The sequence below is a fragment of the Pelophylax lessonae genome, assembly GCF_965119305.1.
Source record: "Pelophylax lessonae genome assembly, chromosome: 11".
In the NCBI taxonomy this organism is placed as follows: domain Eukaryota; kingdom Metazoa; phylum Chordata; class Amphibia; order Anura; family Ranidae; genus Pelophylax; species Pelophylax lessonae.
Window position 1 is genome coordinate 38,224,146 of NC_138778.1, and position 17,233 is coordinate 38,241,378.

At 44.7% G+C, this 17,233-nt stretch overlaps 1 protein-coding gene across 9 annotated transcripts in view; it reads right to left on the reverse strand.

Moving 5' to 3' along the window:
* EPB41L1 (erythrocyte membrane protein band 4.1 like 1) overlaps positions 1–17,233 on the reverse strand; it is a 239,218-nt gene that overhangs the window by 35,704 nt on the left and 186,281 nt on the right. For 6 of the 9 annotated variants that reach the window (XM_082272041.1, XM_082272042.1, XM_082272047.1 and 3 more), the window contains 3 exons: positions 14,232–14,407; positions 7,905–8,056; positions 5,944–5,976 (listed from right to left, as the gene is read on the reverse strand). In XM_082272041.1, coding sequence (XP_082128167.1) covers positions 5,944–5,976; positions 7,905–8,056; positions 14,232–14,407 — 361 coding nt within the window. The remainder of the gene's footprint in view (positions 1–5,943; positions 5,977–7,904; positions 8,057–14,231; positions 14,408–17,233) is intronic. The other 3 variants (XM_082272048.1, XM_082272045.1, XM_082272044.1) reach the window with 1 other exon arrangement.

The following is a 17,233-nucleotide window of genomic DNA, read 5'->3' on the forward strand; positions in this document are numbered from 1 at the left end:
CCTAATGCAAAATGTTTTGATAGACTTGTGAAGTGCTAAAACCCCTCTCAATTGGGTGTCCTGTTTGGGAGACTTCCCTTCACTTCTTGTGCTGTAGACACGACAGTAAGGGAACTTTCAGTCAGTGGCCATCAGGCCAAATAAAGAGAGTTATGCCCCGTACACATGTTCCGATTATAGTACGATAATCGTATGACTAAAGTTTCGTAATTGTTGTATGTTACTAAAATCGAAAGCAACTCTGCGTACAAACCATCCGACTTTCTTCGTACAATTCACTGACCAAGTATATTTTTCATAGCTACGTAATGGAAGTGATGTATATACGTCTGACCCCTGCGGATTATTTTACTGTTTCCGATCATGCGTGGTATTTATCAATCGACTTTTAGCGTACGAATACTGTACTGACGAAACGATTATCGTTCGAGAAGATGTCGTACGACAGATGTTTTCCTGTTTGTCCCTTCGGATTTTGTTGGACCAACTGTCGTGATCGGCTGTCGAAAGCTGTGTACTAACGATCAGATCTGAGACCAGGTCGAAAGCGAGTTTTGTCGTACGATAATCGGAACGTGTGTACGGGGCATAACTCATCAGCGGGGATACAGATGACAATTTCAAACTTACAGGGGTTCTAGCCTCTCCCTACTCAATCCAAAGTTTTAGCTATAGATATACAATGTTGTGTAACACACTGCTGTACTTATTTAAAGGGAAACGCTAATGTCCAGTTTTACTTAAAATGATTACTGATAAAAAAATTATGTTTTTCTTCTTTTATTTTAGTATTTATTTTCAATAATCTTTATTTTCCAGCTAAACTTTTATTGCAGGATCCATGCATTACACATGCAAAACATTCTGAGCTTTCTGATTAGAAAGCCCAGCACTGCTTAGAAGCGATTGGCAGCCTATTCTTACTAATCAATGCATCTCTGTTTCTGTTAGCAGAGGTAGGGATGAAGGTAAGAGTAGTAAAAACAAAATTAGCTGTGTAAAAAGTATTACCTATTTGACTTCAATGCAGTGTTAATTTCGTCGACTAAAATGTTTTCGTCGACTAAATTAACACAATTTTAGTTGACAAAAATACGACTAAAACGAAAGCAATTCAGATGACTAAAATACGACTAAAACTAAAATGGCATTTTAGTCTTAAGACTACAATACTACTAAAACTAAAATGGCATTTTAGTCAAAAGACTATAACTAAAACTAAATTGAAATTTGCTGCCAAAATTAGCACTGGTGCGTGCTCAAAGCTTAATGCCATAAATAATAACATATTAGATTTTTCACTCCAGGATCAGCAGTAGTATATAATGAGTTTGGAAATTGTAGAGAAATGCTTAAATAATGCATTACAAATTACAATTTAACTACACCCATTCGATTATAGATGACTAAAATGAGTTCTAGTCGGCTAAAATATAGGACGTTTTAGTCGACTAAAATGTAGGGCGTTTTAGTCGACTAAAATGTACTGGAGTTTTAGTCGACTAAATACGACTAAAACTAAAATACTTGCAGAAAGCTAAAATGGGACTAAAACTAAAATGCCATTTTAGTCCTAAGACTAAGACTAAAACTAAATTGAAATTTGCTGCCAAAATTAACATTGCTTCAATGTGTTTGTTCAAGGCCATGAAGTCCCCTCTCAATCTATTGTCTTTATAGACCTGTATCCTTTCTCCAGAACACTACACTACATGTTAGTTTCCACCAACCTAACATACATGTATTCTTTTTTTAATGCCCCAATCTTGAGCTATCTTCAAACTTCTAAAAGTGTGTATTAATTGAACATTCTATACTGTACATACAGACACAACTACACTGCAAAAGACTCCCTACGGAAGCCAGGACCTACCACTGACTATGACTTACCATTGACTATATATATATATATATATATATATATATATATATATATATATATATATATATATATATACACAAGAGCCTGAGTAAACATAAGATAATGAGGTAATAATACAGTTTTTACATTGTTGTGTACAACACTTAAAAAATACTACATTTGCTGTGTGTGAATATTTTACTAATTAAGGTCCACCCATTCCCAATATATCAGTTTTGCATTGTTAGCTAAACCCATACTCTCTTCTAATTAGAGAATGTCCTGGGGACTTTAGTGTGAAGATATCCTCTCCAGAACACTCAGTTACACCCAGTTTTTTTTTTTTGCTACAAAGCCAAATTACGAGTGCAATTAGTCATTAAGCCCCGGTTCACACTAGGGCGACCTGTGAGGCGACCTGGTCGCCTCACAGGTCGCCGCAGGTCGCCTCCCATAGGGAAGCTACGGACCCGTTCTAATAGGAGCGACACAAGTCGCTCCGACCTAGAAAAAGGGTCCGGAGCTTCTTTGGGGCGACCAGGAGGCGACCGCCATAGACTTCAATGTTATGAAGTCTGTGGCGGCCGCTCCAAGGTCGCGGCGCGTTGCTCGCACTGCGATCTCGGAGGTCGCCCCTGAAAGTAGCGTCGCGCCAGTGTGAACCGGCGCTAAATTACATGTTTACAGAAAAAAAAAATAGGCTTTTTATACCCACATCCTGTCTGCCCACTGGAGTATTGGACACTGCAAACAAATTGTAGGCCAGCCCAGGATAACCCATCCTACAACCAGAATGCCTCAGTTCTATAGAAAGTACTACTAAAGCCCCTTACACACGCGTCGAAAATTGGCAGGGAATTTTTGGCCAACGTCCGATCTGCCGATTTTCGGCTTGTTAGTATGATGCTTCCGACAACCAACTCCGACTTTTCAGGCCAAAAAAATCTGGTGTGCAGACTATAACATTTTTGTTGGCCGATTTTCGTGCAGTCAGTAAAGATTTCGACAGGGAATAATCTGATGAGCAAGTCTGGGCATGCTCAGTGAAGAAAAAACACAAAGAAAACAAACCAACACATGACATCACTTCTGAAGTAGAATTTTGCTGGCCGAGAAAATTCGTGTGCAGTCTAGGCACATTCCAACCAACAAAATACAACTTGAACAAAAGTCGGACGATCGGTCGGCCGATAATCGTTGCGTGTGTACGGGGCATTAGAGACTGATCATAACACTGTACGAAAAGGATTGTATGGTAAGTAAAAGTCGCTCAGCGAGCCAATAAATGAGGTAGCCCCTGGTGCTTAACCTGATCGGCCTACTCCCAGAGACATGGCAAACACTGAGGTAATGCCAATGGCTCTGGACCTGGAAAGTGCTCTGCAGCCAACTTGCTACCAGAGCAGGGTTTGGAAACCCCCTACAAGAAACCCACGAAACCCAGTGCCTGAAGGTCACTTGCCCCCGCAAAGAGTTTACGTACAGCACTCCAAAGCTAGGTTGAAAAAGAGCTGCTCAGAATAGATGAAATTAGACCAGCTCAAGCAGCAATGTGGGAAAGAATTTTGATTGAAGAAAAAAACTGGATAAAAAAAAATGCTCCCAAAATAAGGTTAAATTTTTTCTGGCAGAGCTGGAGAAAAGATTTTCATCTTTCTTGGATGCTAACAAAAATGCTGGTTGTAGGAGGGGCTATCCTGGGCTGGTCTACATTTTTTTTTTAACCCAACAGCCTATGGCTTTATGTGTCTCACAATGAAAGAAACAAAATTTCCCTAACCTCTCTTCCTAGGGAGGTCCCCCCATCCCACACAGGTCCTCCTGCGATGGCTCCAACCTCCTATGATGTCTTAATCTAGTGCTAAGCTGCACACTTAAGCTGTCCATACACTATATGAACATTGGCCAGTTCCTGATAAACAGATGGCATTTGCTGCATGGGTAACCCTGCCAGCCTCCTCCTACCCAACATCCTTCGATTGAAATATCAAAGAAGTCAGGTAGAACATTTTCAGCTGTACAAAAAACAAAGGAACAGAGCGCACACCGCCCTAGTGTAACACCATTTATTTGAAGTTAATAGAAGCCATAAAAACAGGTACTCACAAACAGATAGGAAGTCATGCATGGAAATAAATATCCCCCGATGATGTTTACAGGGCAGGTTGAGATCTGAAGAAGGAGGCTACGCCTCCGAAACGTTGTCCTTAGCAACCCCATGCAAGTCATGCTCTGGGTCCCGATCGGGGAGTCTCGCTCTGCTCAACCGCATTGTCAGTTTCTCTGAGCGGCTATAGCATTCGGCTCTTGGAGGGTGTGTGGCGGCGGCTGGACCGTGCGCAGGCTCACCACATCGAGTCTCCTTGAGTAATCCGAGGCGGTTGGCTTAGCCGTACGATACTCACTGACTAGTGCAGGATGAACAGCTGAGCCGCCGAGGCTAGGAGGAGAGAGCCCTGTAAACATCATCGGGGGATATTTATTTCCATGCATGACTTCCTATCTGTTTGTGAGTACCTGTTTTTATGGCTTCTATTTACTTCAAATAAATGGTGTTACACTAGGGCGGTGTGCGCTCTGTTCCTTTGTTTTTTGTACAGCTGCTTTGCCTCATATCCCATGGAGGGTTAGGAGAGCTGCCACGCTTCATTCATGTGTTTCACCACAGGCCATATTACAAGATTCCCCAGCTTTAGAATCAATCTCCAGGATCTGCGCAGGGACTGGTAATGTGTGTTTTCTCAGAACATTTTCAGCTGCAGCTGTTGTTCAAGTATTCTGACAGCCACCAGTGGCACCTATCAGAATACACAAGGCACAGTGGAAATTCTACTTTTTTGTCCATCAGTGCAGTATAGTGTGGATGGAGGAACAGTTAGATTACAGTGTATGTAAACTGGAAAAAAAGAGGTATAAGTGGAGCTGCCTAGTGTTACTGTGCTAAATAATTTGAAGGAAAATAAACCGAAAATAAAAAATTTAGAAAATAAATCTGTGTACTACCACTTTAAATATAGTGCTAAAAGTGCAGTAAAAAAAAAAAAAAAGATAACCTATATGATAGCTGTCATCACTAACCTTCTTCTTACCAACTACTTGGCTGTGTCTGAGTTAACCACTTGCCGACTGCCGCAAGTACATATACTGCGGCGGTCAGCCCCTCACAGGCAAAGTGACGTACCGCTATGTCACTAGCCTGTGAGACTCTGGGGAGCGAGCACGCGTCGCCGGAGGCGCACTCGCGCGGTCACGGACCCCCCCCCCGCATGTGCCCGGCGGACACTCACGATCGTCCGTGACAGCAGGAGAAAGGCATGCGGCTGATGTAAACAAGCCGCCTGTCATTCTCCCCTGTGTAGGAACAGTGATCATACGGTTCTACTATGTAGGACTGTTGATCACTGTTCCTACACCTCAAGCCACAGCCAATCACAGTTAGAATCACTCCCCTAGGGACACACACAGCCCCTCCCTCTCAAAAAAAGTTAACCCCTTCACTACCAGTGCCATTTTCCAGTAACAATGCATATGTATAGCACTGCTTACTGTAGTAATGTCACTGGTAACCCCAAAAGTGTCAAAAATGTCAGTCAAGGGTCCGATCTGTCCGCCCCAATGTCGCAGTCCCGCAAAAAAAAAATCGCAGATCGCCTCCATTACGCGTTAAAAAAAAAAACAACAAAAATGACAAAAATCTTTCCCTTTGTTAGTAAACGCAATAACTTTTGCGCAAACCAATCAAAATACGCTTTTTGCAATTTTTTTTTTTACCAAACATATGTAGCATAAAACAAATTGGCTGAAAATGTTAAAAAATGTAGGTGTCAGCTAAGTTTTTAACGACCTGGTTCTTTATTACGTTACAGTGACTCTAGATGAAGCGATATACTGTATGTGTGGTTGGGAGGAGGGGTAACAGGTGAACAGAGTATACGATAGTTTATAAGACAAGGGTGATGGCTTCCATGAAGAAAAGAGGTTGATACTGGGGTAGACCAAGGGGAGCTAGCTGGATGCTGGGTTATAGGACAGGTGGATGGGAGCCAGGATAGGTAAATGGATGTTTGGTTATAAGTGGGTACCTCCTTGTGCCGGGGGGTGCTCTCTTGCTCCGACTGTTAGCAATAGGCAAGAAACAGAAGCAAGCGAGTGAGTGTGAGAAACAAAGCTGTACAAACAGACACATATGGCTACATGGAATTGAAGATCAGTGCCCATAGCATGGGGACTTTTATCGGAGGACAGAATTTATAGCATAGTAAACAAACATGGTGGTAGACAAAATGAATGAAACAAAAGATACAAATTATATGGAAAAAGCCAAATTAATTAGCAACAAGCTTTATTTAAACATGCAGACACAAGAAAAACAGACTTGCAGACATTTTAAAACATGTAGCATGACAAAGAAATTATGCATACCTTGGCTAGCTAGAGAGAACCCTGCCTAGAATGGGTTACTATACTTGTGACAGCTATTTGTCAAAAGAGTTATTTCAGGGATAGACGAATTAATGTAAAACTCAGGACGCAATTAGTGAGGTCTAGGAGCCAACAGATATTTTAGGGGCCTTTTCACACTGCATTGCGATGCCCACAAAGCATGGACAGCATTGCAGCGTTTTGTGATTTACTATGAAAGGCAGTCCAATGCTCCTAGTTTGCATACACAGAACATAGATGGAATCCATCTCTGCATTGTGGCATGCTGCTTAAAAAAAAAACTTTCCACTTTCAGTAGATCGAGGTTTATTGGCAGCCTATTGAAAATGAATAAACGACCTTAATGCTATGTAACGTGAACACTACACATTACCTGGTTAATATTACCGGAATGCATTAAGTGTGATTGCCCAGGTTGTCCCTTGACAACAGTTGACAAGGCATAAGGCTTCTTTTTGTACATTTTACTACCTGGCTTCTGGGATTTGTCCAGGCCTGAGTTGGCTGATGTCGTCGCTTCTTCTGGGTGCTTCTCCTTTACTGAGTTCTGAATATAATGAGCTAGTTGGAGATATTTTAGCATTATAGTTAAAGCAGGTGTCAATACCCACTGCCAATGGATTGACTTTTAAATACTTCCATTGGGTTTTAAAGCGGAGTTCCGACCACAGAATCCTTTTTTTTTTTTTTTAATGTCCCCCAAACAGTGACCCTTTGACCTCTATACATCCGCTAATCCTGTTTCATACATTGTAATAATATGTTTGCAAGCAAGAAATCTTACTTTATAAAAATTATTGTGAGCGCCGCCATCTTTGTCCTGGATCGTCGAGTCCGTTGTGGGGAAATGTCTGCCCTGCTTCCTGGTTGTAGTGGGCGGAGGCCGGTGAATCCAGCGTGAAATCTCGCGCATGCCCAGTACTATGCGATCGGCATAGTGTTTGTTTCCTGTTTGAAAATCACGCGATGAGAGGAGCGGCCGGCCTCCTTCGTCACTGCCCATTGCATCCTGGGAGCCACGAGTAAGAGCTCCCAGGACGCATTGCAGGACAGGAAGTGACGGCGCAGGCCGCGCGGCCGAGGAAGGAGGAAGTGGATGGTAAGGTGAGTATATTATGCTCTCTAATAAGGTAAGTAAAAAAAAAAAAAGGCCGGGAATATTCAATTATTGCTCAGGTAAGGATAAGGAAGCGGATGCCATAAAATCTACAGGCATGATTTTGTGGCCGGAACTCCGCTTTAAGTATACACGCAGATTAGTCTATCTGAACCTGATGCAGTTTGCCGATCTACAGTAGATATGGGCATCAATAATGACTGAACATGACAGGCTGTCCAAAAGCAGCCAGTACAAGAAGTAGCGCCAGTAGGGCTCTTGTATACGCACATCTTCCACCCAAGGCCTTTAGCATAAAAGCAAGTATCTATTAGCCTTGAATGTTGGAGTTGGGCAGATAACAAGGTGGTTCTAAACCTATCTTTCTTGGCAAGTAAAGGATTCCAGTATAGACCACTTTAGCTCTCACTTGCAACTGAAAAACAAATATAGAGATACATGTAGATGCATGGTTTAAACATGGAAGTATCAAAGTCATCTTACCTTAAGCTCTTTGATTTTAGTTGGAGTGGTCACTTCTTCCCCCCCTTCTTCTTCTTCTTCTCCCTCTCCCTCTCCCTCTACCGGAGTTGTCTTGTGGTTTTTCTCTGGGGTGGATTCATGATTCTCATTCAGAGCACTCTGTTTAGAAATTCCTTTAAAGAGCAATGAGTGGGTGTGTATGAATATGAGGCAAGAAGATATAAATAAAAAATGATATTACATATGTGTTAGTAATGGATCTCATAGTTGTAAATCTTTCTAAGGGTTTTATTTATAAGGAGTACCATTCTGCAGTAAAACATACAGTAATGTACAATGAAATATCTGGGAAGTATGAAAAGGACTAAAATAGGAAAAATAAGTCTTGAACACAGCAGCCAATCATATGCCAGGTTGTTTTATTCAACGCAGATTAATATATGAAACACATTTTCCAGGTTTCATTACCCAGCCCTTTGTACACCCCCCTAATAGATGGGTGTTTCTCATAGCCCAGTGCATCATTCCTCATTTTGTCAAAATCTTAAAGTTCTAAACATGTAACTGTTTTTCTGCATTCTACATTGGCGGGGAAAGCTTCAGCCTTGCAGTGTTGGGGTTCTTGCTTGATTCCCACCAGGGAAATTGCGTGATGTGGAAATTTTGACTTTGTCTAATGTGTGCAAAAGTGTCCCTTAACAATCCAAAACATATTGCTTAATTTAGAAGTCTACTGGCTTCTACCCAAATTTGGCCACAGAATAAGCTTGTTTGTATGGCTAGGATAGGAAAGTCACTCTAGACTATAAGATCAGGAACAGGTATAAAAAAAGAATTTATCAAGTCTTTATACATTTTAAAACACAGGGACTGGACAAAAATACAGAAACACTACATGATTTGCAGGTGTGACAGTGATGACATGTTTCATGTTGAAAGCGGAAGTGATGTAACATGCTTTTGCTTCCCCTGTGTGATGAGACACTTACAGGTGGGAAGCCTCACTTTCGTCATTCACTGCGTGCGCGGCTAGTAATACACAGTAATACATGTCGGAGCCTACTGAGTTTTAAAAAAGGCAAGGGGTTGCGAAGTACAGTATCAAAAGGTTATGATGGCATATACAGTTTCTGGGAAAATGTCAGCTGATGAGCATAAGCGTGGTCAACGTGGTCAACTGACCAAAAGGACATTGCCCAGGATTGTGACAACGGATTTTTGCATAAAGAGTGGTATCAGATTCTATTATCCACCATGCAAGACTTATATTTGTCAATTCCCAGGAGAATTCAGACCGTCTTGGATGCCAAAGGTGGTCCAACACCATATTAGGCAACAATTTTGTTCTTTTGCCACGATTTTTTCCCATAATTTTGTCCAACCCCTGTACATCTATGTAAGAACTCTTCTAAAATTCTTCACATCTTTACTAAAAAAAAACATATGGCAAAAAGTTAAAAAATTCAGGGCAAAGGGACAATGTCAACTGACAGCCCACCTGCCTGAAAAGTATATTTATCAGTCCCCTTTACCTGACTGCTCACCCACTGCAGCAGTCCACCCTGGGTAAGCTTAATTGTCAGATGATAGAGCTAAGAGGTACAGTATCTCAAAAAAGTGAGTACACCCCTCCCATTTTTGTAAACATTTTATTATATCTTTTAATGTGACAGCACTGAAGAAATGACGCTTTGCTACAATGTAAAGTAGTGAGTGTACAGCTTGTATAACAGCTTACATTTGCTGTCCCCCTCAAAATAACTCAACAGACAGCCAATAATATCTAAACAGATGGTAACAAAAGTGAGAACACCCCTAAGTGAAAATGTCAAAATTGGGCCCAATTAGCCACCCCCCCCCCCCCGGTGTCATGTGACTCCTTAGTATGACAAGATCTCAGGTGTAAATGGGGAGCAGCTGTGGTAAATTTGGTGTTATCTCTCTCACTCTCTCATACTGGTCACTGGAAGTTCAACATGGCACCTCATGGCAAAGAACTCTCTAAGGATCTGAAAAAATAATTGTTGCTCTACATAAAGATGGCCATAAAGAAGATTGCCAAGACCCTGAAACTGAGCTGCAGCACGGTGGCCAAGACCATACAGTGGTTTAACAGGACAGGATCCACTCAGAACAGGCCTCGCCATGGTCGACCAAAGAGGTAGAGTGCATGTGCTCAGCATCATATCCAGAGGTTGTCTTTGGGAAATAGACAAATGAGTGCTGCCAGCATTGTGGCAGAGGTTGAAGGGGTAGGGGGTAAGCCGGTCAGTGTTCAGACTATATGCTGCACACTGCATCAAATTGGTCTGCATGGCTGTCGTCCCAGAAGGAAGCCTCTTCTAAAGATGATGCACAAGAAAGCCCGCAAACAGTTTGCTGAAGACAAGCAGACTAAGGGCATAGATTACTGGAACCATGTCCTGTGGTCTGATGAGACCAAGATAAAATTATTTGGTCAAGATTGTGTCAAGGGTGTGTGGCGACAACCAGGTGAGGAGTACAAAGACAAGTGTGCCTTGCCTACAGTCAAGCATAGTGGGAAGAGTGTCATGGTCTGGGGCTGCATGAGTGCTGCTAGCTTTGGAGAGCTACAGTTCATTGAGGGAACCATTATTGCCAACATGTACTGTGACATACTGAAGCAGAGCATGATCCCCTCCCTTCAGAGACTGGGCCGCAGGGCAGTATTCCAACATAACGACTTCAAACACACCCCGAAGATGACCACTGCCTTGCAAAAGAAGCTGAGGGTAAAGGTGATGAACTGGCCAAGCATGTCTTCAGACCTACACCCTATTAAGCATTTGTGGGGAATCCTTAAACGGAAGGTGGAGGAGCGCAAGGTCTCTAACATCCACCAGCTCTGTGATGTCATCCTGGAGGAGTGGAAGAGAATTCCAGTGGCAACCTGTGAAGCTCTGGTGAACTCCATGCCCAAGGAGGTTAAGGCAGTGCTGGGAAATAATGGGGGCCACACAAAATATTGACACTTTGGGCCCAATTGAGACATTTTCACTAAGGGGTGTACTCACTTTTCTTGCCAGCGGTTTAGACATTAATGGCTGTGTGTTGAGTTATTTTGAGGGGACAGAAAATGTACACTGTTTCACAAGCTGTACACTCACTACTTTACATTGTAGCAAAGTGTCAGTGTTGTCACATGAAAAGATATAATAAAATATTTACAAAAAATGTGAGTGGTGTACTTACTTTTGTGAGATACTGTATACAAGGAACCTTGATGTTGGTACTGCGACTTCTACATACAGTATATTTGCAAACGTGTGCAGCAATTCCCTCTGTTTTTAAAGTGAATTGTTAGAAAGTCACCATTTAAAGTAAAAGGTCTTGCACCGCCCCAAAAAGAGCCTGTAAGCGGACCGGGGACATGTTGGGAGGAAGAACCTTACCGGGAGGGAAAGAACGAAACTCGATCTTGTAGCCGGACCGAATTACCTCATGGACCCACTTCTCTTGTACCAGGGGAGTCCACGGGTCCGAGAACCAGTGAAGACGCCCCCCCCATCCCAGTTACTTATGAGGGCGCACCTTAATGCTGAAGGGGCCTTGTCCAGGGGTCTGGAAAAGCCTGCTCTCGACTTGCCAGACCAAGTTTGCTTGGATCCTTCAGAGGAGGCCCCATGAGCTTCAATCCTTTGTCAATCGACCCTAAGGGACGAAAAAACATTTTATGAGCCGAGAAGGAGGGCCCACGTCTACAACGAAAGTCCTTGCCTTAGTAGCCTGCGGAAGAAAGGTACTCTTCCCCCCTGTGAAACCTTTAATGATGTCATCCAGGACAGCACCAAATCTCCTTGAAAGGGAAGATCAGTCAAGCATTTGAGCCAAAAGACACACTGAATGACCACTGCCGAAACAGAGATCCGAGCCACTAGGGGAGCCGCATCCAAGGAGGCATCACAGATAAATTGCAACCCCTGGACCAGTTGGTCCACCAGCGCAGCAAAGGCAGGGGGGAGCTACTCCCCCTCCAGGGTACGGCGCAAAAGTCTAGCATATTCGGTCAGAGTCTGGGACGCCAAGGCAATGGTGAATATAGGACTCAGTGCCGAATCAACCGGGGTATGCATATTGTGGGCCACATCCTCCTCCTTCCTGTCAGCCAGGTCCTTAAAGGACGGGGACTCTTCAATTGGAATCATGGTTGCCTTGTTTAACCTGGAAAGCGGAGGGTCCGCTACCGGTGGAACAGTCCACTTCTTAAGAAGGGACTCTTCATAGGAGTATCTCCTAGCAACTCGCTTAGGGACCCCAAGGCGAGGCATTGGTCATCTCCACTCTTTAGTGACAATTCTGTCAAAATAGGAGGGGAAAGGGAACCCCTTTGCTGCTCTGGATGGCTTTTGAGTGCCAAAGGGAACCTGCGCCTCCGTTGCAGCCACAGCTGCGTCCTCTGACTTTAAGTCTGAAGCACAGATACAATCAGTGCGTCCACCAGCGCCTTTTTGTTGCAGAAGTGGAGGACTCCTCCTCACTATCTGAGGATTCAGGGAGCATGGTTGCAGATCTAACAGGGTGACCCACATCCGTGGCGGCCAAATCAGATTCAGGATCTGATGAGAGAGATGAGGCAGGGGAAGGCGGGGGCATGCTTTATGCCAGCCCGTCGCCCAAAAACCACTTCCACCCGGGACACAAAAGACTCAGGACCACCGTCAGTGCATCAATGGATTGACTGGACCCGGAGGGCACCGCAACCGTGGAGAGGGGATTAGGTGGGGAGATGTGCTCCAAAGACTCCATGAGTCACCAGGAGGACCCCACAAAAAGGTGTAAAAACACTGCTAAGGAACAACCCCCACTGCTGTGGCAGCACCCCCCGGTCGCCAGTAACAGAGCACCCAATTGATCCTCAACCAAGAGGGAGAGGACCCCACCAGACTCCCCACCGAGCAGAAATCAGGCACTCCAGCCACCAGGAGAATCTTCATTTCCTGGTCGCTTCACGTGCAGTGCAAAGATCCAGGAGTCAGCACCAGGGGATGAGAAGGGGCTCCCACCACCGAAATTGCCCCCCAAAGGCTCCACTGTCATGGCCGCCACTATTTTCAATGGCAAAACACCGCAAAATGGCCACCCGACTACACAAACATGGCCGCCATGCATTGAGCATACAGGCTACAAGAAAATGGTGGCCCCGTGTGGCACCACGAGGCTCCCAGGGACCCAGGAGAGATCCCGAAAGCCTCAGAAAATGGCACAGGCGAGAAGGGGGGGCCCTGGTAGGAGCCCCCAACAGGTACAGTCCCCCCCACCCCCACAGCTGATCGCCTGGTCGCCGGCGGCACAGCACCCTGCCCCCACCCCAAGCAGTGGACCAGGCCCCCCCACCGCCCCACCATCAGTGAAAAAGGGGGTGGGGGGCGGATGGAGGGGGATATGACCCACAGGGACCACCAGACCGATAAGGGAAGGAGGGGAACCCTGGGGTCCGACCGTCCTATGGAGGAGCCCAAGTCCACCCCATAAACCCTCCAGGGGGAGAGGGGGGACAGTTACTTACCATACAGGGAACCAGGCGGGCACCGCTCCAGACAGAACCTCCTCTCCATCGAAATAGGAGGCTGACGGCAAGGGGGAAAGCTGTGACTCGGGCCGAGACCCTGTCGTATTCGACCTCGCAAGGCATTTAACTCGCAGGCCAGCCCCCCCGTCCAGTGGGGCTATGTTGTGGCCGAGTTGAGGTTTGCATGCGCTTGCTGGCCAGACTGGGGTGACCACTGGATCTAGATTATCCAGCCCACTGCCCAGTCTGGCAGTTGATTGTAGGTCTCACAGGAAAAAAAAAACCAGGAGAAAAAATCTATCTAAAAAGAAAAAATTGCAAGGACCAGAGATCCCAGCAAGGAACTAGGTCCTTACTTCTGACTAGGAAAAAAAAAAGTACCTATAGCAGAGAGAGGGAGTATACCCCCTGGGACTGCCCATAGACATAGCCAGACTTTTTTCTGCCTAGTGCCCTACTCCTGTAGGGGGCAGTATAACCCAATGGTTTAGAAGATCAGGAGCTGTGTCCGTCAATGAACGAAAGAGAAAAGGTAATTTGGGAGGGATGGATATTGCTGTGAGCAATAGAAAATTCTTATTTATGATGGGAACACAGACTACATTTTTTGTTCTTAATCCTGAGTTTAGTGTCACTTTAATTGCTCAAATTTTACTGTAGTGTGCCTTTAAGATTAAAATAACTACAACTACTCCTTAACCTCTCGCAACCTAAAAGAAGAAAATTAGGTTTGCTGAATAAACACATTCATTCTTTGCCCTTTTCGAGGAACTGCTTCATTTGAAAATGTTGCATAAATCTGTACACGTTGCACGTACCCCCTTCGGCACTCTGAGACAGGGTATATCGCTTGCTGGCGGATCTCTTGAAGTTAGGAGCCGGCCGGTCTATCAGAGCACTTGCTTGCTGGGTCTGCGCCTGTGTACGCCCGCTGTATCGGAATTTGGAGCCCATCACTAGGAAGCCCTTGGGGGCAGGCTCTGGAGAGACCAGCCTGGGAACAGGATAGAAGGGGGTTAATCTTTGCTTTGTGTAAGCAGCCTTTGTTTTTTTTACGCAGCAGCAGTTTTATGATTAAAGCAAAGGACACTGCAGAGGCAAATTTGACACTGTCATTTGGTTTGTTGTGGTGTTATTGCTTGACTTTAGACATGATTTGTGCATTACAGAGCCCGCTCATTGTGTTGTAAACATGCTAGTATTACACAAGATAGCCATGTCTCTGTGTAGCCATGCTTGGCTAAGAATGGAGAGTGAGAGAAACACTGTCTACAGCTGCTCACTGTAGCTGCAGCCCTGTCAGGCAGCAATGCACAGTGGGAACTTTAGTCCAGAAGAGAGAGACTCTACTGCAATCAAAAGCTTTTGATTTGAATTTCTCAGAGGGCGATTGCCAGGAGGAGGGGAAAGAGCTGCATTTTCTCAGGCTGTACAAGACACAGCTTCCTCTTGCCATGAGGGAGCCCAGAGAGTGCACATTGCCTTCCAGTGTGCACCACCACTGCTATAATGCCAGCCTTAGCAGGATACAGAGTCCTGAGTTTAGATGTGCTGACAGCAAGAGTCACCTGAGTACAGAGCAGATAGCAGACTTATCGCTGTGTGTGATTGGATGGGGAGCTGCAATATCACTGGGACTGGTGAGCTGCTGGTGTTGGGATTATTTATCTGCTGCTAGAGAGACTGAGCCCTTTAGGAACTGACCATACAGCCATCTAGTAGCCTTTTTGCTGCCTGCAGACTTGACTAGTATTATTCTCATGTACACCAATGATACAACTGGGACCCCAACACTAGCTGGTTAAAGAGTTAGGAATAAAGACTGTCCATTTTCAGCTGCTACACAGAGACCTTCATCTATTGCCTATGCTAAGGGGTACACCTCAGGGGCATTGCACTATATCCTATTCTATTCTCCTAGAGTGCACTCTAGACTAGTCACAGTACTATTATTCACATTGCAGGTAATGCTTATATGTACCATTTAGTGATCGACCGATATATTTTTTTTATTGCCGATACCGATATTTTGGTCACCGCATATCGGTATCGGCCGATATTTTCGTACATTAAAATTTTTTTTTTTGACAGGTACTCTTGTGGAGGGATCTGGGGGTCTCTAAAAAAAACCCAAACCCCTCCTCTGCACTTAAAAGCATTCAAAACGCCAAGTTTGGCTGTTTTGAATGCTGTCATTTTTTTTAAATTTGGCGCCGATTACCTGGAAGTGATGTCATGACATCACTTCCGGGCTTTTACATGGAGACCTGATCAGAGCCGAATGCGGCTTTGATTGGGTCTTCTCTTCGGCGGCCGTGCAGGCTGGTTGCCCGGGTCTCCCGGTGGGACAGGACACCTGGGCGAGCCGTGGAAGGCTGCGGGAGGGGGGGGGGAACGTCCCCTCCCACTCCTTGTAATGACAGCCGAGCAGCTTCTCAGCCGCATCGGTTGTCATTACAAGACAGCAGACCGTCGGCTATGGACACCAATACCAGGGTGGTGCCTCTAGCTGCAGACATCACTCTGGTACAAGCACTTTCCCGAAATATTGGCAATATCGGTAACCTAGGGGCCGATTCCGATATACCGGGGATAGTGCAGATCAGCCCTCGATATATCGGCTTTGCCGATAATTGGTCGATCCTTAGTACCATTTATTGCTGACTTTGCCGATTTGTGGGTTCAACCAAGTCTAGTGGTACAGAACTCTATCCTAAGTTACTTTGGCATAGTGATTATTCTGTCTAACAGACTGTGTCTGAACCTTCCTGCTGTGTGCTCATTTATACTCAAACCACCATTTATTCTAACCCATACCAATACATTGGAGTTGATTTACTAAAACTGGAGAGTGCAAAATCTGGTGCAGCTGTGCATGGTAGCCAATCAGATTCTACCTTCAACTTGTTCAATTAACTTTGCAAAAAAATCTGAAAACTGATTGGTTTCTATGCAGAGCTGAACCCGATTTTGCACTCTCCAGTTTTAGTAAATCAACCCTATTGAGTTAATTTACCACCAAACGGTCTTGTGTCTATTTCCTGGTAGCAATACGCAGCCAAATTAAATGTATCTATACTGGTGTTTTTATAAGTGCTTGACATAACTTTCATTCAACCAGGTGTGTCAGAGGGGGTTCTTGGAATTGAGGCGCAGAGGACCCAAATTACCAAGCAGCTTCTGCGGGGTGTAGCGCTACATTAGTAAACACACAGAATACACACTTTGAAATGTACAAAGTTGGAAGTTGACATTTGACAACTGCTTACAGTGAAGGGTGCTACTTAGATTTTCAGCCCCTCTGTGAAAATTCAGTCCCATGAAGTCTCCCTATTCATTGTCCCCTTCCCAATGGGCCCGAGGGACCAGCCAAAAGTTCTGAGTTTGAATCATCACTGCAAAAGTGTCCAATGAGGCTGCAGGAAGGAAGCACCTGTGTAATGTACAGTGTTGAAGGAGAAATGCTAGACACCTCTGCAGGGAAAACCTTCCTGTTGTGTTTAGAAGTGGTGTTGGAAACCCCAGTTTGTTTTGAGGAACTTTTCTTTGGCTTTAAATAAAAGTGGCCATTATACACTGAAGCATAGTGCCTGGCTGGCATGAACCATCTAGAATATTACATTGGTTTTAGATATGCTTTTAGAGCCCAATTAGACCCGTGTGTTGTGGTAACTTGCAGGTAAAGGCGTGTTTTAGCCTTAGGTAACGTAATGTTGAACAATACAGCATGTTGCAGTGCCATTCACTTTGAAGGGCACCCCAGTGCAGCTATCCACCACACCACAAGACACATTCGTGATAGCGTGCAACAACACACAAT